The sequence below is a fragment of the Melospiza georgiana genome, chromosome 6, assembly GCF_028018845.1.
Source record: "Melospiza georgiana isolate bMelGeo1 chromosome 6, bMelGeo1.pri, whole genome shotgun sequence".
NCBI lineage: Eukaryota > Metazoa > Chordata > Aves > Passeriformes > Passerellidae > Melospiza > Melospiza georgiana.
The window spans coordinates 37,496,442-37,522,521 of record NC_080435.1 but is presented as its reverse complement, the minus strand read 5'-3'; the positions used below and the strand labels follow the sequence as shown (position 1 = coordinate 37,522,521).

Here is a 26,080-nt window from a genome sequence, read left to right as displayed (position 1 = left end):
TTTGTAACATTCTGATTTAATTAAAAAGGGATGATTAACCAGACTTATTTTGCTCCGTTCCATTAGACTGCTGGTACCTTGTGCCCCTGCTTTCCACTTGACTGAGCTTTTTCTCTCCCCTTATAAATCAGTGTGCAATTTATTGGACTCAAAATCCTTCACCTGTATATGTAGGATGTGAATGGACATACTGGTACACCAAATGTATTTTGTACTTGTTTGAGGTAGGAGGTGACAGGTGGGAGTTTGGTGGTCAACAATCACAGACAGCCTGTCTGTTCTGCCAAGGTATTGATAAATCCACTGTGCCATCCAGGCTGTGATACACCCAAAGTTTCTAGCAGGAATTCCTCACAAGATAACCACCAACTGCTCCATAAGTCTCTGGGCTCTATGCTCACAGAAGGAAGAGCTCTCAGGAACCTCTATTTATCATTCTCCCAGTGTGATGGAGAGTTCACTGGGCACTTAAGCAGCTCCTCTGATGGAAGACTAACTCCACTGCAATTAACCATGTTCTATAACTCTTGCTGTGCCTCTAGTCTGCTTACCTGCAAGCTTCAAGATGCCTTTCCAAACACCTGTTTTGCTGCTGGCTCCTTTTCCATGGTCCATAGGAAGATCCAGTACATCTGAGCATGATCAATATCACCTGTTTTCAGTGATTCCTCATTAGTTGTCCCTATTCTACCTTTTCCCCTGCCTTTTTCCCCCCAGTTCTACCATTTTAGCAGCATTCCTGATTTCTGTTTACCAGCTTTTGCTGTCCAGTGACTCTTGCATCTGTTTGAGTAAGCAACAAAATGGAACCTGGGCCAGCTAATCCACCTCCACAGTGTGATGGAGGAGAAAAATGCTCAATTAATCTTCAGAAGTGTCTCACTCCAGAAGGTAAGACCTCCCCGTTGATTAAAGAAATTATAAGCTTCTTGGGTCACTCTCAGCTGCTGTGTAAGGCTGACCGTGCAAGTACAACAATATTCCATTTCTACATCACAAAGTTTTATTAATGAAGAGTATTAAGAAAAAGCCACAAAAAAAAGCCACAATTTAAACTAAGCCGACAGAAACACTAACACAGACAATGTTATACCAAGAGCAAAATCATGTTAGCAGCACTGTTATTTCTCCCAGGGGACTGCCTCAAGCTTCACCAAAAGAGAACTCCAGTCATCAAAACTTCCTATCCTATAACTTCAATACTTTCCATAAGCAGATTAGTCTTGTGTATTCTGTGCCTTCCCTGAGGAAGAACTTTCTAAGTTCACACATGTTCCATTCTACAAGTAATTTCTTTTTTTAGTTCTTAGTAATTTCCTTGTCATTTGTGAAAAGGAAATCCCTTTTCCACCAACTACATCTAAGCTTTGAAATAATAAATTTAGACAAGTTTGCTTAGACATTTTGAAATTCTTGTGTAAAGTCAGAGGTATACTTTTATCTATCTGCAAGGCAAGATGAACCCCATGGCAGATGTGTAAGCAAAAATGTATTAACTGACATGTTTTAGAAACCATTTTATTCTAGGCTTGAAAGAGCTCAAAAGGTGTGACAACATGCTGGGTTTCTAAGAAGTCAATCACCATCCCTATTCCCTACTGTTTGAATCTGCTAGGTATTATTTCAGGTCTATGATTCTGTATTTGATTTGTGTGTTCTAACAAAATCAGCATAGAATTTCATATGAAAATCCCCTGCACATTTAAGCAACAGGAGCAGAGAAATTCAGCAGACATTGTTCTCTATCTGAAAAGTTGTTAATGCATGAATAGCCACAATTTCAGTTTATTTGAGAAACATGGTGATGACTGTCATGTTTTAAAGATTAGAATCTGACCTTATATGCCTTCTCCCACCATCAGTTATGTGCTAAGAATTTAATATTTCTTTGAAAATATAAGAGAATGATATTTTTTCTATCTTTAAAATGAGAAGAAAAGCAGGGATGAAGGAAAATTCTTTTCCATTCTACAGAGATTTGTGACATTTTTAAAAAACACATTCTCTGAGGAGAACTACTATCTCACAGACACAAAGGCAGAGAAGGACATTAAAAGTTTTCCCCAGAGTCACACATATTTGTCAATCTTTATTCTTCTGCATAGTTAACTTAATTGCCACAAATGGTGATTATAACCCATACTTTTGTTATCAAGAACACGTTAAAGGAGGAACAGATGGCAACACAAGAGACTTTCTTGCCTTTTTATTTTCAGAATGCTATCCCATACATGTCTGAATTCTTTGCTCAATAGTCCCAGCAGGCTACAGACTCTTGGTTATTACACACTTCAGATACTGTGAGCCCTCCACCTTAGCTTCCCAGCTGTTTTACTTCAGCTTTGACCAAAGCCATACATCCATTCAAAACTTCACATTGCTGATCAAACTTCCCAGAAAGAAGCTACCATATGGATTATAGGGATTCCTTTTCAGATAGACCTAGACTCAAGATCACTACATTATTCCACAGCATGGGCCTTGCCCAAACCTAGCAAAAACATGGCATTTAATTAGAAGTCAACACGCCACTTCTCTTTCAGAACAAAACTACAACTTTGAGACTATCACTGGTCTTCCAGAATCCTGTTCAGTATGTTAATAACACTGGATTAAGAATGTCAATGTTCTCCTCCTTTTTTTTTCCTTCTAAAATACTGTGAAGGAAAAAACACATTTCAATCATGATATTGAAAAAGCTACTAATATTCAAATGTTCCATAGGTACAGTCTACCTTATTGTGAGTTGATTCTACTATCTGTTATCAGTACTAATAATTGTTTTCACTATATATCTTTACCTCTAAGCAGCAGAGGAGAGTGGGGCTGCATTATGCCAGATACTGTGTACAGCACCCTGCCCTACAGAGCCTGGCAGACAAACTCTAGCAGAGAAATAAAACAGCAGAGAGGGAAATCTTACTCCATCAGCAATAATGAAATTCTATATGTGCAACTACTTTTCTTTACAGATTTGCATATTTGACTCCCACCACCCCACCAACTTGCATTTTCCAGTGACAACAGAATGCTATGGTAAATAAACTGAAAAAATCTATTTCCTCTTGTGTGCAAATTGCTCCACTTCCTGATGAAAACAACCCAGGTACTGACAATATGAAGTTTTGTTCCAAACATCTTTGGGTAAGACCCTTTGACAGTTTCCAGGCTCAGCTACCAAAGGCTTAACTGACAGCTTTAGAGGAACTACATCAGCTGCAAGGTCTCATGAGGCTTGACACTGACCTACCTCCTCTTAGTGTGCCAGGACCTGGATCAAATCTCTGTTCTGAATGATTCAGCCTAATTAAACAAAACCAAACCCACAGAAGCAGAACAGATGACCAGCATTCAAAAACCAAGGGCCTGAGTTACTTACTGCTACTACCTTCTTTTACTTTATTTCCTTACTTCACTCAAAAACCCATTTCTTTCCAAAGAGCAATAAGAAGCAGCACTCTCCATTCACTTTTAGAGGAGAGCTCTCTGTTGTTCTAAGTGCAGTGCACCAAACTTACAGCATCACTTTGAGGCTGAGAGATCACAACAGGCTGTCCTGAATCACATGTCTCCCGTATATTGATGTGCAGTGGAACGTCTCCTGCATCAAAAATACCAAGACACACGTATGTGAAGACCTAGTATTTCTTAAATGTTTCCTTAAAATAACCCTAAAGCAACTTGAAATCTAATTCCCATTCACTATACTCTTTGAATTGCTTTAGCTCCGAAAATTAGCATTTAAAATGATAATTGGCTGTGGTATATTTTCCCTACATCCATAATGAATAATGCCAAACATATTTAGGAGTTTTAATTCTCTGAATAGAAAGGACCATGCTTTAGTCATTTATTACAGAAGGAAGGGCTTTTTGCCTCAAACACAAAAATACAGGCTGAGATACAAATTATTTTGTTTATGTGAAATAAATTGCCTGAGTGTTAGGCAACTGTTCATCATGCAACTTACTGTTCAGTCTATCTCCTCACTGTAAGTTCTTTTCAGTGCCGTTTTAAGATTTTAATCACTATTCAAAGAATTCTTTGAATACTTAATTTCCAAATAATAGCATTTGTTATTGTCCTTATTAGGCCTTGGATCCAATTAAAAGGTGGACAGCTATTCAGTTCATTCTTCTTTCCAACAGAAATCTTCTTTATATTCTGCTTTTATAATGAGCAGGGAACTGCCAGAGAGGAAAGGAACGTTCTAAAGAAGAATCAATTAGCAGCCCTGTTCCATTCTGAGACATACTTTCTGCAACACAGATTTCACCACTACAAAAAACTTGGAGATTCCTATGTTTACTGCTACATAAATAATTTTGAGGTGAACTGAAGACCAACTTTCTTTAACTGGAAGACATAGCTACACTTTACATTATGGATAGACGAAGACAGAACAGCCTACCTTAGTTCAATCCTGACACATCAGAAATCGTGTAAGTTTAATTCATACATTTTAGCAACCTGATTTAACTCAAATCAAGGCCATTGTAAATTACTGAGAATCAATCTATTCAGAAAATGAAACAGTTTAAAAAACTGTATGAAAATTGACAAAATTTAAGAAATAAAAAACCCAAACACAAAGCAAGTAGGAATACAAACAAAAACAAACAAATAGTAAACACAAAAGCACTGGCTCCATGATTACTGTGTTGAATCTTTGAACAGCCTTATTATTATTTAGGATAATGACAGACCATTTCCTTCAATTTTTTTTTCTTACTTATTTCAGTCATGAATAAATTTAGGTATAATAGTCTGTTCATGTATTCATTTTTTAAAAAATTCAGAGAGTCCTCTGAAAGTTTTCTAACCATAAACATTCTTAATTGAATAACAGTAATTTGTAAATCTCCCTGACATTCACTTCCTACTCTTATTTTACATAGAGACTAATCTTCTCTTTTTTCCCAAGGATGTTTTGTTAAAAAAAAATACTTCTTCAATATCAGCTTAATAATAATCTCCAATATTTACAAAATAGCACCCTCTCTCTTTTCCTCGTCGGACTTTCAAACATGTGCTGGTACTACAGGAGCATTCAGGACTTGTAAGAATATGTAAGAACTTGTAAGAACAGAACTTGTAAGAAGTGCAGTCAGAAGATAAAGAAAAATGCATTATAATTTTAAAAAATTGAAAATTTATAATTTAAGCAGAAGACATCAAAACCATCTGCACAGCTGTTTGGATGGTATGGGTTTGAGGAAGATAAAACTTTTGCACTATTCTTCACAACCCAATGGGATGGGAACTTAACATCACAAGTTCTTCTGATGTTAACAACTACTGCTGATTGCAAATAAAGAATAATTTAAATTTACTGTAGGAAGAAAAATCAAAGAATTTTAAAAATCTGGCAGTCATTGCTGATGGTCAGGAACCAGATAGTGTTAAAAAAGTCAGGAATTGCAAAGGTCAGCATAGAACACACAGAAATTATTATCTCAGTACCACGCATACCAATGGCATAGCTTTCTGGTCATGGTTACAGCTCTCAAACTTCAGGAAAAAAATTTCAGAGACAGGGAAAGAAAAATCAGCAGCACAAAGTCTCTCTCACAAACCTTATCACATATTCCTTTAAAGAACAGTAAAAATAAAAGAAAATCGTAAGTATGTGAAATAACTGATTTTACTTGAAAGACTCCTGGCAAATGCTAATTGTCTTCTGTCATAAACAAAACTAAGGTACTCAGTAATACTAATGACAGCCAACTCTGAGCAAATGGAAGGATGATACTTTTCAATCCTGCACATAGTTAGCTTGGAGAATTTGTCAAATGCTGGGTGATAAACATCTTGTTGGGTTGCCAAGAAGGACTAGATGCTTATCTAAACAAACAGAACAGCCACAGGTGTCAGAAAATATATGCAAAATAAACTTAGAATTACTAATTTTAAATATACGCACTTTACAGATATATATGTAAAAATATGTTCTCAAGGTTTTTGGGCAGAATTCAAGTAATACTGAGATAGAACTTCCATTTGGGATGGATTACCGTAAAATCCGTAAGCAGTAATTCTTACAGTGCCATATGGTATTATTATGTAATGGTCATCCCTGGAAGGAGGAGCATCCTAATCAGATCAAGTACTGTAATTCAAAATTTATCCCTCGGGGCATTATTCTTAATCTTAGTCTGGTTTTGCATTGACAGTTTGAAGTTAAACTTCACTCTGCTTTGTTTTGTACATCTCATCTATCCCCTGCTAAATCTGTACATCTCTCACATCACTCCTAATTAAATCCAATCACAATCAGTTCTGCACTCTTAGGAAATAACAAAAACCACCTATGGGACCAATGCCATGGTACATCATTTGTGCCTGCGTATCTAAATGCACGTTTGATTCAACTGCTTGCAGAGCATTTGCATCCATCCACATAACCCAGGGCTGTAGAAGTCCCCTTGGGCTCTGATCACAACTCATTACATATTCAGAAAACTAAAAGATAGCCCAAAAGCATGTCTTTAATTATCTGTTGCCTTGCTATCTCAAGTCTATGTCAGACCTTGATGTTTCTGTGTTGATCTTTCTAAGTGAGCTTCCTGGTTCTTTTTAATGAATTAGCTATGGAAAATCATTGAGATAATTAGAGTAATACATGGAAACACATCATTAGCACATGCAATTACCCCATTTACCAACTTAATTACGCTGTGTTATATTCTTTACTTACAGTACAGGTTGAACCATGCCTTTTTAAATCAGTAATGTATATTTTAAAGATCCATGTATATTTTAGCCTACAGGCATGACAGACAGCTTAATCATAGCTAATCATAGAATGATTTAAGTTGGAAGGGACCTTAAAAATCATTTAGTTCCAAGCCCCCTTTTGCAGACAGGGACACTTCAAGTAGAGCAGGTATCTCAGAGCCCCATCCAACCTGCCTTCGAATGTTTTCAGGAATGGAGCACCCTTAACTCTAGACAACCTGTGCCAGTCCCTCACAGTAAAGAATTTCTTCCTAATATCTAATCTAAATCTGTCCTCCTTCCGTTTAAACTAATTCTCCATTGCCCTATCATTGCCTGCCTTTGTAAAAAGTCTCCAGCTTTCAGACCCATTTACATACCAAAAGGCTGAGATAAAGCCTCTGCTGTGTCAATATTTAAACAAAAATAATTTAAACAAAATAAATGAAAAAACATTTATTGATATTACTAGACAGAGTTTAGCTCTGTCCTAAGACTAAATAGAATTCCTGGTTATTTGCAAAAATTGCTGTACAGTCAACCACATAACAAATTTCAGGTAATATAGCACATTGATATCAAAACAATTAATGTTCTGGATTGTTTGTAAATGCAGAGATTTAAGATGCTATTCAAGAATTTTCATATGCAGTCAACATCACCATTACAAGACTGACAAGGAACACAGCATACTGCTTATTAGTTCCATTACATCTGAAAACAGTCTGAATCCAAAGTCATCTAGATTATGCAGTTTCATCATGCAGTTAATGCTTCATGCACACCATTAGATTTTTCTTCAAAAATAAAACCATTTCCATATTCTTACCCAAAATATCCAATCCAAGAGTTTTTGCCAGATCTTTTACGCCATCAGTTCCAAAAATATGCGTCTCATGCTTACATTTGGGACACTGGAAAACACTCATATTTTGAACTAGTCCTAAAACCTGTCAAAGGAAAGGAAAGGAAAGATTGCTCAAACGAAGCACTGGTATTTCCATGTTAATCTCTGATAATACAGAATAGATTATCCACTAAGAACCAACACAGAGTGGTTACTTAAAACAGGAATCAGACCCATTAATATCATTATCAGCTCTTATTAGTCATCTCAGTGGCCCCATCATCTGGCATTGCTTCAATTTCTTCACATTTATATCTCTTGAAGACTACCAGCCTTATTTGTAACAAAAAGTACTTCTTTCACAAACCAAACTTGCCAAGAACTCTCCCTGCTAGTATTTCATTTTCAAACTCTGAATACTGGAAGAATTTTCATGCTGCGTTTTACAGTTTTGTCCTTTGCAGTTTCAGGAAAGAGAAAATAAAAACATATCATTACAAGAAATTACACAATCAGACGTGCTTTTAAGGCATTTTTATAAGTTATCCGGTAGGGAAATGTTTTCAAAAAGACCAGATTTGTTATTCTTCTGCAGAGCAGAAACACATTTTAAAGATCAAACAACAGAAATATTTATGTGAAACTAAGTGGCAAAACCCATAGCATAAAAATCTAATACACACATCCTGGGTACCCTTCCACTGATGCCAGGTTTTCAACGTCATCCTTATAAAATACGTCAAATAAAAATTTGCCAAGTCATTCACACAAAAAAATCTTCCTTCACAATGTGAAATAATGCTAATAATCTCATTCTATTCACATAGTAAACAAAACTCTACATTGAGTCAGATCAAAATTTTCAGAAGTGACAAAAACAGTGTTCAAATGCCACAGGGTGGAAGTTTGTATCACCTGCTAAGGAACAGAACACCCGCTTTAAGAGATGCAATGTTACAACATTTCACTTTCAGATTTGTACAGTACCTAGATATGTCACAAACACTATAGCTGAGTTTTAGAATACACAATTTATGTTGCTATTTACTTTGTAGCATTTTGTACTTCTACATTTTCCTGAACCTTCTAGTTTTGTGCTTGAACAAGGTGGTCTCTAGTTATTAGAGAAGAAATATATCCACTATGCTAATGAAGGATATCTAGGAGGAAACAGCAGTGTTCAGTGTGACCAACCAATATATTTAATTAAAAGTGAACGTACAACTCCTGGCACGAAACTTAAAATAAAAAAGTATGTTACTTACAATATCATAGTAAGTCTCCTTAGCTGTGAGCTGAAATTTATCAAAAGGTGGTCACCTGTTTTTGCTATACCACCTTTTCTATACCACCTCTTATAGAGCATATTTGCTACATCTTCCTTTACTTACATAAAATTCTCAGATGGTTTAAAGCAAGGAATATTTTAAGAAATAACATGCTTGAAATAAAAATTACCTACTTCCAATTTAACACCTCAAACTGACTTTCCCCCTTTTCTACTCTCTCCCAGGGACTGTCAGAGAAGCAAGTGGAACAAGACTCTATTTACCGGCACATTATTACAGGTAATTTTATCATCCAGATCTTACATTAGTAGAAATATTAAATACTGCATATCCAAGGGTATAAGGTGCAGGGACAGCAAAAAGGGAGCTGTACAGCCACAGCCTTCTACGGATGACCTCTAAGCAGGCATTCATCCTGCTCTCCCCTAAAGTCAAGTCATGGAGTTTTTACTCTCTTGGTAAACTGAAGAACACTGAAAGATGTATTTTTGACAAAAGAAAAAATATTATTTTCACCAGGATACATGGAGGCCATGTTTGAAAGGCCAAAAAAAGATGGGAAAAAAGAAGTAATTTGAAATTTACACTTTAATTCATTTTCAGGTATCTTGGGGTTTGAACTTTCTGTTCTCTTCAAAGCACTCATCCAACATTTATGATTCAGCAAATTTATCATCAAAGAAAATTTTATGTAGTCTACTATTGTTTTGTGAATAGTTAAGCATTATTACAGCTGTTTTGTTCATTTTATAATAACCTAGTAACTAAGAAGTCCTTCAGCCAGGACTGATGCTAGACCAGTTTTAGAGGCCTTAAACACTGTCCTTTTTTATTTCCATTTAAACAAACACTACTAAAAGGAAATGACACTTCATCATTACACAATAATTTTAATTTTTCTGTGTTGGTCCTGTTTGTCAGCCAATAAATAGAGCATATTTAATAATATATAATTTATCCATCTGGAATATGAAGAAGCCACTTACAAATACTAAGTATAATATGGAATATTTCCAAATACACAACTTTACTGCTGAAGTGATTTTTTACCATGCAATTTTCTGCACATATATTTACAGAAGGGAGCTCCTTATGACCTTCAGAGCTTTTAAATCTACAAAGGAATAGGTCTGGTTAATGAAGTCAGTAATAACCCTCATTCTCCTGCTCAAATAATAGACTTGTAATAGCTTCAAAGCAGCTGTTACTGTCTACACAAACTATTTCATAAGTGTGGGTGAATTCTATTCTAATTCTTGTTGAGCTTGGCAAATTTGGCTCAGCAATGACATGAAAACTTTTATGCACAACTATACAGGAGCTATGTAACCTATGGCAGCAGCATGGAGCTGCATTCCATTTAGTCTAATTGTTGTTTTAAATGGCAAAGAAGCATCTGGCAAGAAATAACAGGAAATGAAGAAGCCTTTCATTAGGAGTTATCTGCACACAGTTTCTGAATGTTTACATACTTCTTGTGCTCAGCAAACGTTTTGGTTACACAATAAATCATGCTTAAATCCAAATACACAACCTTCTAAGTTAAAGAAAATACAGTGATCAAATGAAAGTTCTCTGTATTTACATTAGGAGACAATTCCTGAGAAACCCACTGCAGTCATTCACTGTACTTAAGGACAGATAGCTGGTGCTGAGGTCTGACTGATGGGGACTGAAGTGACCAGGGTTACAGTTCCTCTGCCATCAGCTTCCTGTGTCAGTCGGCCACTTTGCATTGAAGTGCTTCAAGTGAACATGCACAATATTTCTGTCTTCCTACCTTTCATCCTGTAATGAGCAATTTCTGTCTCTAATATCTGCTCCCAACATGAAGCCATAATCATGGCTGGTTACTCTGGATGCTTCAGAAACACCAGTAAGAACATAGCCAAATAAGCCATTTTAATACAACTCTGAAGGAAATACATAGCTGAGTTTATCAAAGCAGTTTTTTTGAAACCTGCAAAATCCACAGCATAACCTTCAAATTCAAGGAAATGTCCAGAAAAATTGCAGATTTAACTAAAACCCTGTCTTTTCTTTCAGGGATATGATTGATAAGATAAACAATGATGAACTGAACTCAGCCTCAGCAAGTGGAAATAGGCAGTTTTTCTCCTTAATACTCAAAACTATTCACTTTGAGTCACCCTTAGGAATGCAAGAAAACACTGGCCAAACTCGCATAACAGACAAGAATCTTGAAACTTGTGATAGGAGTCAGCAACACTTTGCAAATTCCTCCTTCACTGTAAGTGTAGGTGTGCTGCACTGCACAAGAGATGTCACTCCTCTTTTAGTGACCATGTCCTAAGACTGAAAATATTAATTTTGCCCCATAAACCTCCTTTTAATGCTGACTCTCCTTGTCGGATTTTCATTAGTTCCTTAAGTCATTCAACTTCAATTTCAATAAACAACATTAAAAACTGTGACTTTACTGTGGTAATACTACACATGTCATCTGAGCCTTCCATAACTAATAATGGTGGGTGTGAGGGGAAGGTGGAATATATATATAGGTCTGTACGTACATGAGAGAGACCACAGTTCATTAAATACAGGAAAGCATACTCAGAGTTCAGCAACCTATAGCCTCTCTGCTTCTTTGAAAAATCAGCTCTTTGCAAGCACTTTCTGGAAGATGAAAGATTGAAGATCAGTTAATTATGTAATCAGGATATGTAATTTTAGCACAGACCTTCAGATTCCAGCTCTTTGACATAAACCTCAGGTCTGAAGTTGTCCATGAAAAATTATGTCACTTCACTTTCTTTAGATCCTCATATTTAGTTGACATTTAGAAATGTAGTACATAGGCAGAAGCTGCCTAAAACTCAAGCAATTTTTATACATATTTTTATAATGTTCATACAGGGCAGAATAAAATGAAGCAGGGAGAATAAAATGAAGCAGGGTAATGAAAAAGGTAAGGCCTGATAACTGGTTCAAGCGCATTCAAACACAACATGTGGTGTAACAGCTTTATTGTGACTTCTCACTTGATTTGACAACATCTGATAATTCCAATGAACCAAAACAGATCATACTTAATATCTTATCTTCCACTAGTCAAATCAGTATTAGCCAAGCCCATCCTAGAACACACGATTTTCTTGCATGCCATTCTCTTCAAAGGACATTGAACCAAACAGCTTTAGAAAGAAATTCTGGAAATTTCTCATTAAAACAAAAGGAAAATTCAGTGAAGCACCAACTTGAACACAATTTAAATTGAAAAATAACCCAACATTTTACATCATTTCAGCAACCCAAACAAAATCAAAACAAAATGTTCTGTATGTTATTCCTCTGTTTTCTTTCTGGCAGCAAATTATAAATGTTACAATGCTTTCATTTTGATGCGAATATGCTTAAATAATAGTTAGTAATAAGGAATTCATCAAAGTGGTTTTTTTGTTAAGCCATCCTGTACATTAAAAAAGGGAAAGCATTCACTTCAACTTTCTGTGGCATTTTTTTAATTAGGAAAACACTAGGTATGAAAAAAATTCCTTTCTTAACAAAGAGTAGAAGCGACCTTCACACAGGTAAACAAGAAAACATCTTTTTTTCCTTACAGTTTATGATAAGGAAGCATTTCAAATCATATTCTTTCATCAACTGCCCATTTAAAAATGAATCTCTACATGAATATATTCTAGAGTACTACATTCAGTTACTTAGCAACTTGTAGCATCCGGAGAAAATATCAAGTCAAGGATGTTAGCCTGTTTAATATTTTCACTTAATTGTGGCTATTCTTAGATTTCTCATTTCTCACACAAGTAACCTAAGATATAAGCTATAAACCTCAGGAAAAACAATGACAGGACAGCCTTCTGCTTGTCACAATACTTACAGAGCCCCTCAAATCGCAAAGTAACTAGATAGAAGCATATTTCCACCAAAATTCGAGTTTGCTTCTTAAAAAAAAATCAATAAATGATTTTTCTACACTTCATGAAACTTGAAGCCCCAACAGAGACAGTGCTGAAGAGGACATGTAATGAGGACACACAGTATAACTGAAAGGCATGCACTTCTTCCTAAGATATTCTGTTCAGCAATCTGATCTATTCCATGCGATTAAACAAACAGATTTAAAACAAATAATTTATTATTATGGCTTCAGCCTAAGGAAATTCTCCCCTTTCTATATAACCAAGTTCCTGACACAGATGTAAGGTGGAATCTAAGCCTTTTAATGAGAATTTATTAAATTCAAGTGATTTTTGAATGTGAACCTACTGCTGCATATGGAATTTTTTTTTTTACATTTTGGAAAAAGAAAAATCTACTGGTATTTTTCATGTAGAGACTCACAGGTACATGGACTTTTCTGAACATTTCAGCTCCTTTGTGTGCATCCAATAAAGCCACGTCTTGTGGAGTGGAGACAATCACAGCTCCTGGGTTAAAGAAAACATGAAATCCCATTAAAATGTATTTTATTAATTATTCTGCTAAATATTTTAAATATTTAGTATATGCTGCTAAATTCACAGTAGTCACATGGTTATATGCTTTTAAGGAAGAAAAATTATGCCTTTTGTTTTATTATACAATGATCAAAATAACTGAGATATGATATCAAGTGATAAAAGTATTTTAGATACTTTCATCATAACTTTTTCTATGTAGAAACCATTTATACTTTCCAAATGAGAAAAATTATCTAGTATCATACAACCATCCACATGCTGACAGATTGCAGAGGTGGTACTCTGGGAATATCTACACAGTAACAATCCCATGCCGTAATTATATTTGAAAGTTTTTAATTTAACAATAAGCCTTGCTCTAAAACCAGGAGGCAGCTGCTTGTAATCAGATTGTTGTATTCCAGACCTGCTACACTTTCTTGAACCATGCCACACTAGACACTAGTGCATTTGTGTAAGGGATATCACAAAGGAAGAGGCCAATAGATGCACACTTGCACTAGGTTTGAATAAAGTGGTGCTCACTGTTCAAATGTGGCTCCAGGTTACCTGATAATTAGTACTCCTGAGAGTTATTAAGCACACAAAGCAGCCAGAGCTCCTTGTCTAAGTTACATTCTAAAGTAAAGTAAGCCTACAGGTTACTGTCCCATGCTGCTATTACTTCTTGATTAATATAGCATGAAAAACCAACACACACATCAGAATATACTATATGACTTCACAAAGAGCATCTTTTTCTAATTGCTCAGCCGTTTCAAATGTTCTTTCCTCAAAATTTGCAACAAAAAATTGTTCACACTTGTCCCTACTTTATAAAAATGTAATGTACAAGGGAGCATTACTGGTCAATTGATTAGCTTTGGTTTCACATTGACCATTTAGTGTCAGAAGTCTCTAATACAAGAAGATTTCTGTAGAGTCACATTATGCCAACTATGCACAGGAAATTTATGCCAAACTTCACACTAACAGCAATTACAACAGAGAACTCAAGATGCTTGGGACAGCTTCCTGCTGGGGCTGCAGCTCCCAGTCCTCTGTGTCCATGGCAGAGGAAGACGTGGGTTGGTTTCAGAGGCACGCAATCCTGGCGCCGCAGGCAGGGACCAGAGCACCAGAAGCCCTGGCACTGTGAGAGCACTCGTGGCTCTGGCAGCTCTGGGACAGGAGCCCTGCCCCTGCAGCATCCTCCTGCTGCCGGGAGGGATCCTGCCTGCTGACTGCCAGCCGTTTCCAAACACCGCCTGACAGCGTGTTTGAATGTTTTCAGCCAGCATTCTTAACCTCTAATTTGTGAAAGAAAAATACAATCTGGCACCTCACTCCTGAAAAGCTGCCAATCTCTGCCTTACACAGTATTATACACAAGTCCAAAAAGTGAATGGCACATGTAATGTACCAAGCAAATGCAATTTCCCTATTTGCTCAAACTCTGGCATCCAAATAATTTGCTGATATTCCCAAACCAGCCTGTGTCCAATGGCATCACAAAGAATAATGTGCAAGCTTTTCAGTTACACTGAAATCACCTTAGCTCCTCATTTCACCAAACACAGGGTTATTTTACAAGCAGCACTGAAATGTAGGGTCAATTCCACAAAATGAATGCACCTAATTCCACAAAATGAATGCACCTTTCCCTAAAAGCACAGGCCACAAGTAAATAATTGCGATTCAGTGTCCTTGAGATTTCTGCATATTTATAAAACAAAAATCTTTCAATACTTGAAAAAAATGCTCATTACTGCTTTGTTTCTTGTGTCTTGTGTGTATACACACTTTCATTCACACTCTTCTCTGAAGATGCTGGCTCAGCATTCCCTGGATCTTCACAGAACCTAATATGCAGTCAAGGAGACTGGAGTCTACATTTTCTGGTTCATTATTAATTGTTCTAAGAATCTAATAATTGGCATGGCATGAAGGACAGACTATGCACAACAAAAACACCCACAAGAACCACAAGCAGCTTAACAGAGAGATATATTTTACTAACAAATTCTCATCCAAAGGGAAAAAAACCAAAAATGCCAAAACAACCCAATGGCACCGTTTGGGCTGCCACAAGCACCAACTGTCTGCACAAAAAACTTCTGGCTCCTGAAATACATGAATTAAAATTATGCTTGTGGACAATTTCCATGGCTTCTTCCATAGAAAGAAAGCTAATGTGCTCAAGAAGCTGCTGTTGAGGGTGCTGAGTTTTTTATCTCCTATTTTCCTTTTTACTCTGAGCTAGTTACAGGCAAAATTTATTCACAGCCAACTTGTACTGATTTACACCAACACGCTATAAAGCAAGTGTCTTCTCTCTTTCTTTGGTACATCTGCTAGTCCAACAAACCCAACCTGAAGTTCAAGAATTCAAATTATTTGCAGCATTATTTCCTTTACTAGCAACCAAATATGGCAAATGAAACTTTTCACAGTGCTCCCCTCCCTGAATAAGTTTGCATACATTTAATTCAGAAAATTATTCAAATGATAAGCAAGAAAAGGACGCAGCCTACACTTTCCTTGCTATCTTGACTCTACACAGTTAACGGGAATATCGAGCAGTAAAGAGTTATTTTGATCAATAAAGTAACAAAATATGATGGAATTCATGCACACAGTATGTCTCTTGAAGCAATATGCGCAATGTTTACAAAAGTGTCTGAATGAGACAAACTGAGGCTGACAAATCGAACAGCGAAGCTGCAGAAACTGTAATACTGATCACATTGCACACTGGAACATGCTAAAAATTCTGTGTTTGCAGCTGTGTGCAGAAAAATAATTTCTGTGCCTTGAGCATACTAAGGATATCTAAGTAGAGTACATTTATGTTTAACTGACTTATCTACTTACTCACGCGTTCCATTTATTTTTTGCTTTTTATGTATTTCCTTTGACAAAAAGCTGATACATGTTCACCAAATGACACAATGTGTGAACAGATCAGGCTGGAAGGCACCACTGCAGATCACCCAGTCCAATCTCCCTGCTCAAGCAGTGTCCTTTAGAGTATGTTACTAAGCATTTTGTCCAGATGACTTTTGAGTACTTTCTGTGATGGAGGCTCCACAACCTCCCTGGGCAGCCTGCTTCAGGGTTTAATCACCTGCACATTAAAGAAGTTCCTACTTATGTTCAGGTGGAATTTCCTGAACATCAGTTTCTGTCCACTGCCTCTCTTCTGCTGCTCAGTACCAGCAAGAAGAGCCCAGATCCTTCTTGACACTCTCCCTTCAGATACCTATATACATTGATAAGATCCCCTCTCAGTTTTCTCCAGGCTAAACAGCCCCTGACCTTTTCAGGTGACATGCTGCCATCTCCTCCTCTTTGCCCTTTGCTGGTCTACCTACAGGAGCTCCATGACTCTTTTGTGCTGAGGGATCCAGAACTGGACTCAGCACCCCAGAGGAGATTGCATTAGTAAAAACTATGTTAACTGTATTTTTAATCCTTAGGACACATTAGAGACAGAACTAACAATACCCTGTACCACTGATGTTTGCCTTTCTGCTTCAACCCCAGGTCCTTAATCCTCAGTAAAAGGAAGATGTGCCTACACAGCACATTGGTACCTTCCTGGTGGACTGGTGCTCAGCAAATTACAAGCATTTAAACAGTCTATCATTTCTGGGTATAGAAAATATCACCTATACAAAGCATAAGATGAAATGTCACCAAATCTTAGTTATTAGTCAATTTGTACCCAAGCAAAAAACATGGATCTCTAAAAAGCAGCTCATCAGCTGCAGTGTAGAAGGTCTCCCTTAGGATGAAAAAGATGCCCCTAATATATTCTTTTTCCCCTCCAGTGTCTTCACAGATAGATTTCATAATGAAGCTATGTGTCTCTCATCCAAGATTAAGGATCCCACCACACACACCTATTAGACCATGTCCTATATCAGCCTCTTAGCAAGCAGTGTCACCTCAAAAGCTGTGAAGTATAACTGACCAGAGAGACTGACAGAGTTCTGGAGGACAAAGACACAGAATAATCGTATCTGCTGCCTGACAGCCACTGAACACTCTTAGCAAGGAACCACATTCAGGCCTCAGTAAAGCTGTAGATGGCCTGATCTGATCACATCACTCGTGCACTTCTTGCAGCTTGTGCTACCTTTTCCACTGCATTAAATTCAAACTTTTAGATGATATCTTCCGGTCATAAATAGCCTGGTTAACCTGACTCTTCTCTACCATGCATCTCTTCAGAGCCCCTCTGACCTTCTGTTAAATTTGCCTGCAATTACAGATACATCTTTGCACTTGAAGATGCAGAAAAAATCTTGCAAGAACAAAGACTTCTGTCTTTGCTGTAATTTCAACTGGCAACAATTAGAGATAAACTAACATTAGAAAATGGTTCATCTTCTAGGATAAACATTACAAAGAAGTTTCTTCAGCTTTTGCATGTGGCATCTTATTACAAACAGCAACTTAAAAAAGCCACAAGTGTGATTTTGCATTACAGGATCCTCACTTCAACCTCGTAATACAGCTCAGAACTGTCCCAAAGGCTAGATCCTGGCTGCATCACACCTCCAGCCTGCTTGCTACCTTCTTCTTGGAGCAGTCATTGAGCAACTGCTCACACAGGGGACTTTTCCACACATCCTCTTTTGCCCAAGAACTAAGCAGGTAATAAAAAATCAGGACACTACCAACTTGCCCACATGAAAAAAGAACAGAAATCTTACACCAATATTCTTCCTCCTGGTCAGTGGAACTGTCAGCGGCATAAAGCTGTCACCCTAAAGCTAAACTGCCCTCATCTATACTGATCAGTAAGTATTATATCATCCACTTCACACCAGATCACATGGGGAAAGGTGTGGAAGGACAACTCTCACTGTGGTAAAATGTTTGGTTTTGGTAATGGCAAATGTGTCACACGAATGCAATTTACAATAAAGTATTTATTTAATGAAGTGAAAACACTGAAAATATTCATAATCTGTGAACAAGCAATATTTGCAAAGTACAGGTCTAAATCAAAAAGCTAATTCCTCACAGACACTGCCACTTTGCACTCTTTCTTGGCTATCTGAATTAGCATTTTTCTGCTCAACTCCATTCCACCTCCTGCTTTCAAGGGCATTTGCCAATCATGTCTAGATTATTCTGAGAATTGTACTAAGCAAGAGTAAAGTCCAAATAGTCTCTCTGATAAATGAATATTATTTTTTCTTTAAATGAGAAGTCCCAAACCGAAGAGGAGAACTGGGTAAACTGTCTTTTTCTACTGCAGAAAAAGATAACAGTGAGATTACTTCAAAATCAGCTCCCCAAACCATTCTGTTGTTTACTTTTTTTCCCTTGGAGGTGGGGATGGTAAGAAGCAGATTTGAACATTTACTTTTTTTCAGAAGAAATAGCTAGAGGAGAAAATACAGTACCATTATTCATATGGATTTCTCTCACCTTTAGCAACTGTCAGCTGAACACCAGGCTAGTTTACTCTTCCTATTCAGAATAATTGGTCTAAAAACTAACAAGGCAATTGCAGTTGATCTAGTACTTAGCGTACAGTTAGCCACTGTTGCCAGACCTCAGAAAGCTCAGTTTGCAAAGCCTCTATTCTTCACAATTTTTTCCTGAATACCAGGAAACTATTCTTCAGAAACAATAAAATTTAAAGAACTTGCACTGAATACACTATCAATTCAGCTTCAACAGGCAATGTGTGTTAAATCAAACTCCACAAGCCAAGAATGAAATTTAAATTTATATTGAAAGAGTGTGAGGCATTAATGTGTAAACTCATACTATATTTTGGCCTCTAAATTAAGTTTACAGAGTCTACTGAGTCTGACAGTTCATAATGAAGCACCAGGAGTGTCCAAAGCTAAAATAACCCTGACAATAATTAGCATTTGTCAATTGCATTTATTTTGACAACAGAAGCAGACTATTTCAACACGCAAATTATATTTGGATAAATACAAAGAACTGTTTGAAAATCCCCACTGGTGCAACTCAGGGTTTTTTTCTGTTTTTCAATCTATCCTAAACCCACTTGCCTTTCTTTTCCTACAGCAATCTAAAACATCAAAATATGGCATGAAATGAAGAGTTAATCTACATCAAAATCTGATATTAAAAATATTTGCCATTCAGAATTAGATCAAGTAAAATTTACTATTACCCAAGAGGCTCCCATAAAACAGCTTCCAAAATTTACTGCAGAAACTAATTATGTACCTTTACCACAGAAGAAGAAAGCAAGCTCAGAAACGGAGGAAAACATTGTATATTACTGTTGAAGCAAAAGGAAAGATCAGATGCCTTGCATCTGTGCTGCACACCAGAGTAAGAGACGTGCAACAAGGGGTAAACAAACACTTACCCAAAGAGCAATGACAGAATGCAGATACACTTCTTAAACTGTATGCTACACACAATGTGTACAGCAGCACTGGGCTTTTTTTGATCATTTCTCTTTAGAAAAGACAAGAGAACAGCACCATACCTACTCAGCTTTCAATTTCACATAACTTCAAAAGTCACCCTTATACAAGTCACAATTCTTTTCCATGCTAAATCATGCACAGCTTTATAAAACATCAACAGTATTTTTTTAAAGCTGATTTTAAATTCTCCATTTACTTTTTAAATGTTCATTTCTGAAGAGACAGTCTACTCATCACCTGCAACTCTCTGTTCTTGTATGTTATTATATATTGAGCCAAGATCTGGTTCTGTTCAGTCCCACACACTGTTATTAAGTAGCTGTGCACAAGACTACACCCTGGTCTGTGTGACACTGCCACAAATATGAGTAAATAATCTGATTTGCAAGTATGGTGGTCACATGACAAAGAATTTAAAAATGCCAAATATCTTCAAGTCGGTGGCATCCCTTTACTTTCTTCTATTCAATGTACATTGAATAGAAATAGGATTTTTAATGTTTAACCAGTAGAGAAAAAAATATGCTTTTTTGTTTTATTTAAAATAATCTATTAAATACTGCTGCCAAAAGAAATCCTATTAATCAGAATTCTTTGAAAATTTATATCTGAAGAAATAAAAATTCCTTTAATAAATATTTCAGCCAACCCTGAAAAAGGCATTCAGGAGATAATTAACACATACATATTGCTGAAAGATGCAAACATTCAGAAAAATTACACCATTTTTAGGATAAGGCAATTAAAAAATGGTACAAACTCTGTGTTATGTTGATTTTAAATATGAGAGGTGACAAAAGTAATTTCCTGTATGACTAACAATGACAATGCTTCTGCTTTTATAGAACCTGAGAAACAAAATAGTATTTACATTGCTTTCCCTTTGCTTTTCTTGACTAATTGTCTTTCTATTCCTATTAACAACCTTTTCAGAGGTTATTATCACAATGATTAAAACATATGCTTTGTACGGGGAAAAAAGCTACTTTCAGAAGGTGGGAAAATTAGGAGCACTGAAATAAAACCTAAAGCCTTTTACCTTTCTGTCTCTTTTACAAACAGTCAGTTGAATACTCATTACTGTAATTATTAAAAGACTGCTCAGTAAGATGTGAAATTATTTGTTAGTCTCAGTCAGCTTCCCACTGGGCAGATGTACACTTTTAATGGTTTTCACTGCTATGGCACCTCAATATCCAAAGAAAAGGGGGATATGACAAACCTTTAGCAAATGGAACAATTCCAGCATTGACCTGGAGCTGGTTCTGCCAGCTGAGACAGGATCAGTCTCTAGAGCTGTCAAGCTGTCACACTTCACTAACACTGACTTCAGTGGAACGTTAACAAGGAGAGGGCAGCAGACAGCCTAATTTAATGGTCAGCCCCCACAATGCAGCTTCTCCACGAGGCACAAGTGCTTGTGCAGGGCTCTGAGACTGCCTCTTGAACAGAGATGCTCTTGCTGCTTCCCACACAGCCCTCCCACGCTGAAGGGAGAGAATAATAAACTGCTCTCCCAGTCTTTAAAGAGGCTAATTATCCATCTCCAATAATATTTATTACATTTATGCCTCCTTTAGCTAAATGACCAAACAAATCCACCGAGTTAGTTTCTCAATTTAGCAACTAGGTAATGCAAAGGAAGCACAAGCCTTTTCTTTCATAATATCATTAGTTCACACTGTATCTTGATAGCAAACATGATAACATCAGCTAAACCTCTGTTTATAAAATGTTCAAAAAGCTGGAAAACATGTGAGGATGTTTCTAATTTTGCCAAGCTCAATACATGTTAAAGAACCCATTTCTGGAAGTTTTGTTCATGCAAAAGATGGAACAAAAAACTAAAGAAGGAAGCAGAACTCAATACAGATTAAATAACAATGGACAAGAACAAAGCCATTTTCTCCAGACCGACCCTGGATTTGGAAAGCAAATTTGCATCTGAAGAAAGCAGTGGTGTTTATGCAGAAATGGGTACCACATTTTCAAGCTATTATAACATTCCTCATCTACGAGTTTGTTGAAGAATGACTGCAACATGAGCAAAGTTACAGATGACTAAAGAATAATACACTAAATAAGATGTGTTTCCTTGTAAGGTGACTAAGACTAATAAAACCAAAAGTCACAGTAGTTTCCTTTTCCACCTTCTTTCAAAGGAAATGCACCCACACAAAACTGCTCCCTCAGTCAAGGTTGCCTGAGGCTGACAGTTTCTTATTTAAGAGATTGGAATTATAAGGCTGACTACTGGAATTATAAGACATATCTCGTATTGTTCTTACACCTGTTAAGTATTCCTCTAGTCTCCTTTTGACTCAAGAAAGCTATGGGACCTGTGGTGCAGGAAAAGAAACCAGTCCTGTAAAATTAAAACCCAGTATCATTTCACATATCCTAGCAGTGTCTCTCTTATGCTCAGATGTTGCAAAGCTACAGCTTTTCATGCCCCATCTGGGCAAACCTGCCACAAACAAAACATCTTCACCAGGGCTCCTTCTCTCACTCAAAGAAAATTCTATAAGTGGCTGGCAATAATATATGTGTGCAGGTTTTGTAAATTTTTTTAGAGGCAAAATTAAAGTATTCTACACTGTTTATCCCAAGGAAGCCACAGATTAATAATGAAAGAATCATAATGCAAATACAGTATCTCACATATGCATGAATGCAAATCAAAGAACAACTTTCATGCAAATTAGGTAATGCACTTTAAATTTACTAAACTAAGATACATATGTTGTCTCTGAGGAAAAACAGAGAAATTATTCCACTAACACCATGACTGTTCAAGGCATCTTCAAAGGATAAAGAATAAGAAAACCAGAAAGGAAACAGAGCTGCACACCACCAAATACTTTCTGTACCAAAGTAAAAGACAGAGTGCTTAGAAAATACAAATTGCAAAAACCAACACAATTCTGTACACTGCTCCAAAGACATGATCATCAAGATCTGTAACAGTCTCTTCCACACCTTTGAAAGGAACCAAGCTGAAGAAAATAAAAGCATGCTAAACAATGCGATGGACTCTTTGAAAGAAGAAACAGAAAGCAAGTAACAAGCAAAACAAGAAAGAAGAAAGAAGAAAGAAGAATAAAGAAGAAGTTATTCAAGCTGTAATACACATCCTTCCAGTGAGGGTGAAAAATAGCCACAATAAACAAGAGAGAAAACTCTTCCTAAATCACAAATTCATCAAGCCAGTAAGAACACAGGGAATTACATATCTTATCACTCCTTGTCTGCTGTGTTTGTCTTCATCAAAAGCAGACTGCATTGTTTTTTTAAAACTGCAAGAGTCAACTTCAGCACGGTCAACAAAACCAACTAATGGGAAATACAAATGTAAAGTGATGCTATCACTCCTAATTTTATGAAGCTAGGATTGATGAAAAAAGTAAGCTGAACTGAACAACTGTAGGAACAAAGTGAAGCCATTTCAGAATTCAAACAAAAATCAGACATCAGCAAAATTTACAAGACATACAGGATTAAAGTAATTTCCATCACCTCTCTGTCCCAGAGGACCCAGTGCACCATAACCACTCACATTGCCAAAAGCAGTGCAGAGTTCTGTGGGGAAAGGGCACAACAATTTCTCGAAAATCAAGAGTCTAATGACCATTTCTATGTTAAATCAGGACATTTAGGTGCACTGCAGTAACAGAAATTATCAATAGCCACTGTACCTTAAAAAGCCCCTAATAAAGCCACAACTCTTTAACTGCATAATTTTACTGCCCTTATGTACATTATTCAATTAAATTCTACCTTAGCAAAAACCTCTGCGCCACAGTCATGTTTCACCTCATTGCTTAAAACCCTGGGAGTTAAAGGCCTTCCTGCTTTGCTATTGACACATGCAACCTACTAGGTACTGTATCTAAGAAAATGGGTATGAATCACTCTTTTATTTTATTCTCTTTATTATGTAGTATGTACAGAGAAGGGAATTTTCTACTACAAAACTCAGCAGGTTTTGGCAAGACTGTCTTTCCTTCAAGAGTTACAGCTGACTTCTCCATCTTTTCAAAACCTAGCTTAAAATAAAGCAACACAACTGTAATGATAACATATTAAAAATCACTGACAATGTTTCCAACACCACACAACTGACAAAACAATTTCTCAGCATGCTGGAAAGAAAAAAAAAAGTAATTTTGACTGGTGCTTTAAAATAAGATTCTTCTAAAGCTACCAAACCTAATGAATTACAAATCTCTGAAGCAGTCAAGCAATATACATACCTGCAATTGGAATATTCTGTGATACTGACAGCTGTACATCTCCAGTCCCAGGTGGCATGTCAATCACTAAATAGTCCAGTTGACCCCAGTCAACCTAGAAGACAACAATATAAACATATGTGGAAATTTACATATTTTTATTTAGGGCACTTTGTGGTTTACTGCAGTCCTTGTTTCTTGTAATGTAAACAAGTGAACCAAGGACCTCTAAAAGAATAATACTGAGATGGCTCTTAGTCACACCTTCAGCACAGGATCAAGACCTTATTTTCCTGAGACAATCTTTGCTGATGACTCAAAACTATGAGTGCAACTTTATCATTCACTTCACTGGCATAATTATTATTTAATAATTTCCCCCAAAAATATTAGCAATAACTTAAGATATTTACTTTAAGCTCTTTAATCATGGATTAGAAGCAAATGTTAGGTAAAACTCAGGCTAAAAACAAGGGGTTTGTGCAACAAATATCAGTTAGGAGTTATTTCCATTCATTTAAGACTACCTTCCTTCCTTCTTATCACTTGTTCAAACTACAGTTTATTTACTAATACATATTGAGCCTTTTTTTCTGTTTTGTTATTATGAAGTTAGAGCTATCAGTACTGTATTTTTTTCCTAGGCAAAAAAGGTGTTGGGAAAAAGAAAAATAAAGAAACAGAATGCCCCAGATTTGTTAAATTAAAATCACCAGCTATAATTATACAGTGGCAACATTCTTAACATTTAAAAATTTAAAAAGTTTAATGGTTGGCAGACATCAAATGAGAGCATCCATTAAAGGTTTTAGACTCTTGTTATGAGAATGCTGAGATTGCTTACATTTTTTTACTAGGACAGATTTTCCAGGAAAGCCAAAAAAAATCTCCCTAGAGCACAGTGCACCAAGATAATCATTCTCTTAATGAGAACAGAAATTATCCTAGGCCTACTCTACATAATGGAGCATATAGTATAAATATAGTATATAGATAGTAGTATATATAATGGAACTCTCTATACTTTATCTAAACATTTCCCAACAGATATAATGGAATTATATGGTATGTTTCTGATTCATAAAACAGATGCAAGATGCAACTGCATGAGCTGCTTTAAAACAGGAAAATGCCAAACTAGAGCATTGTATTTTACACATTTCCTCAAGTGTCATTTTAACAGCAAAAAACAATCAACACTTTGCCAGTCCCCTAGTTATTGCATGGAATACTAGACCCTGTCAGGGCAATACTCATTCATTTTCATTCAGTTCTTGTATGGATGGTGATCTTCTAGGGAAGCACATCCTACATGAAATCCAGATCACTAACCCACGAGACACTCCAGTGAGAAATGGAATTTTTCAAGGCAGACTAAGGAAGAAGGAACATTTCAGAGCATTTATGAGAGAACAGGAACGGAAAAGCTTAGCTGAAAATTCTAACTTTAGGTGCCTAAATTAGGGACTCTCAGCACCCCTCCCTTTTCTCGTTTTCTATACAAAGGCTGCGGGAACACTAAACCATGCCTAAACCAGTCTAGCTAAACAGGAAATGCCATTTCTGTTAACCACAGCAAATGCTGCATTTTTTCACATTTGATACTGATCTATGTCATTTATAGTATCCACATTTTGTCAAAAAAAATTGCATACATCTAGCCACCTAAAATCAATTACCATTTATAATCATATTGAGATGACGTATCTCCAAAGAAAAACTACATATATGTGCAAAAATATACATACTGAAACAATTATGGGTAGAGAAGCCATTTTATCTGAAAAAAAAGTCTGGTTTCAACTCTGGTTTTCCTAACTAATCTTGCTTAGTTATTCACCAGATAAATGCCAGTGCCTATTAATGCCTCCTTGTCCAGTAAAAACTACTTTGCTCACATGCAGGTATGAATTTCAAATTTCTATGTTTCTTAATTAAAAATCAACCATTATAAAGGTGACAATTTGAAATTAGTAGTTCACAAAATGAACAAAATCACATTCCTTGAAGATTTGCAACTAAACACACAGATCTCCTGTAAGCAACATGCAAAAATCTCAATATGCAAAATCTGGATCTTTCATAATAATCGGAACTTTTTTGAAATGCTAGGTAGGCATAAGAAGTTTTAGTTTTT

At 36.4% G+C, this 26,080-nt stretch overlaps 1 protein-coding gene across 4 annotated transcripts in view; it reads right to left on the bottom strand.

Moving 5' to 3' along the window:
• The window catches only part of NUBPL (NUBP iron-sulfur cluster assembly factor, mitochondrial), a 76,581-nt gene that overhangs the window by 5,511 nt on the left and 44,990 nt on the right, over positions 1-26,080 (bottom strand). For all 4 annotated transcript variants that reach the window (XM_058026344.1, XM_058026347.1, XM_058026345.1 and 1 more), the window contains 4 exons: positions 23,965-24,058; positions 13,180-13,265; positions 7,547-7,667; positions 3,519-3,601 (listed from right to left, as the gene is read on the bottom strand). In XM_058026344.1, the coding sequence (XP_057882327.1) occupies positions 3,519-3,601; positions 7,547-7,667; positions 13,180-13,265; positions 23,965-24,058 (384 nt within the window). The remainder of the gene's footprint in view (positions 1-3,518; positions 3,602-7,546; positions 7,668-13,179; positions 13,266-23,964; positions 24,059-26,080) is intronic.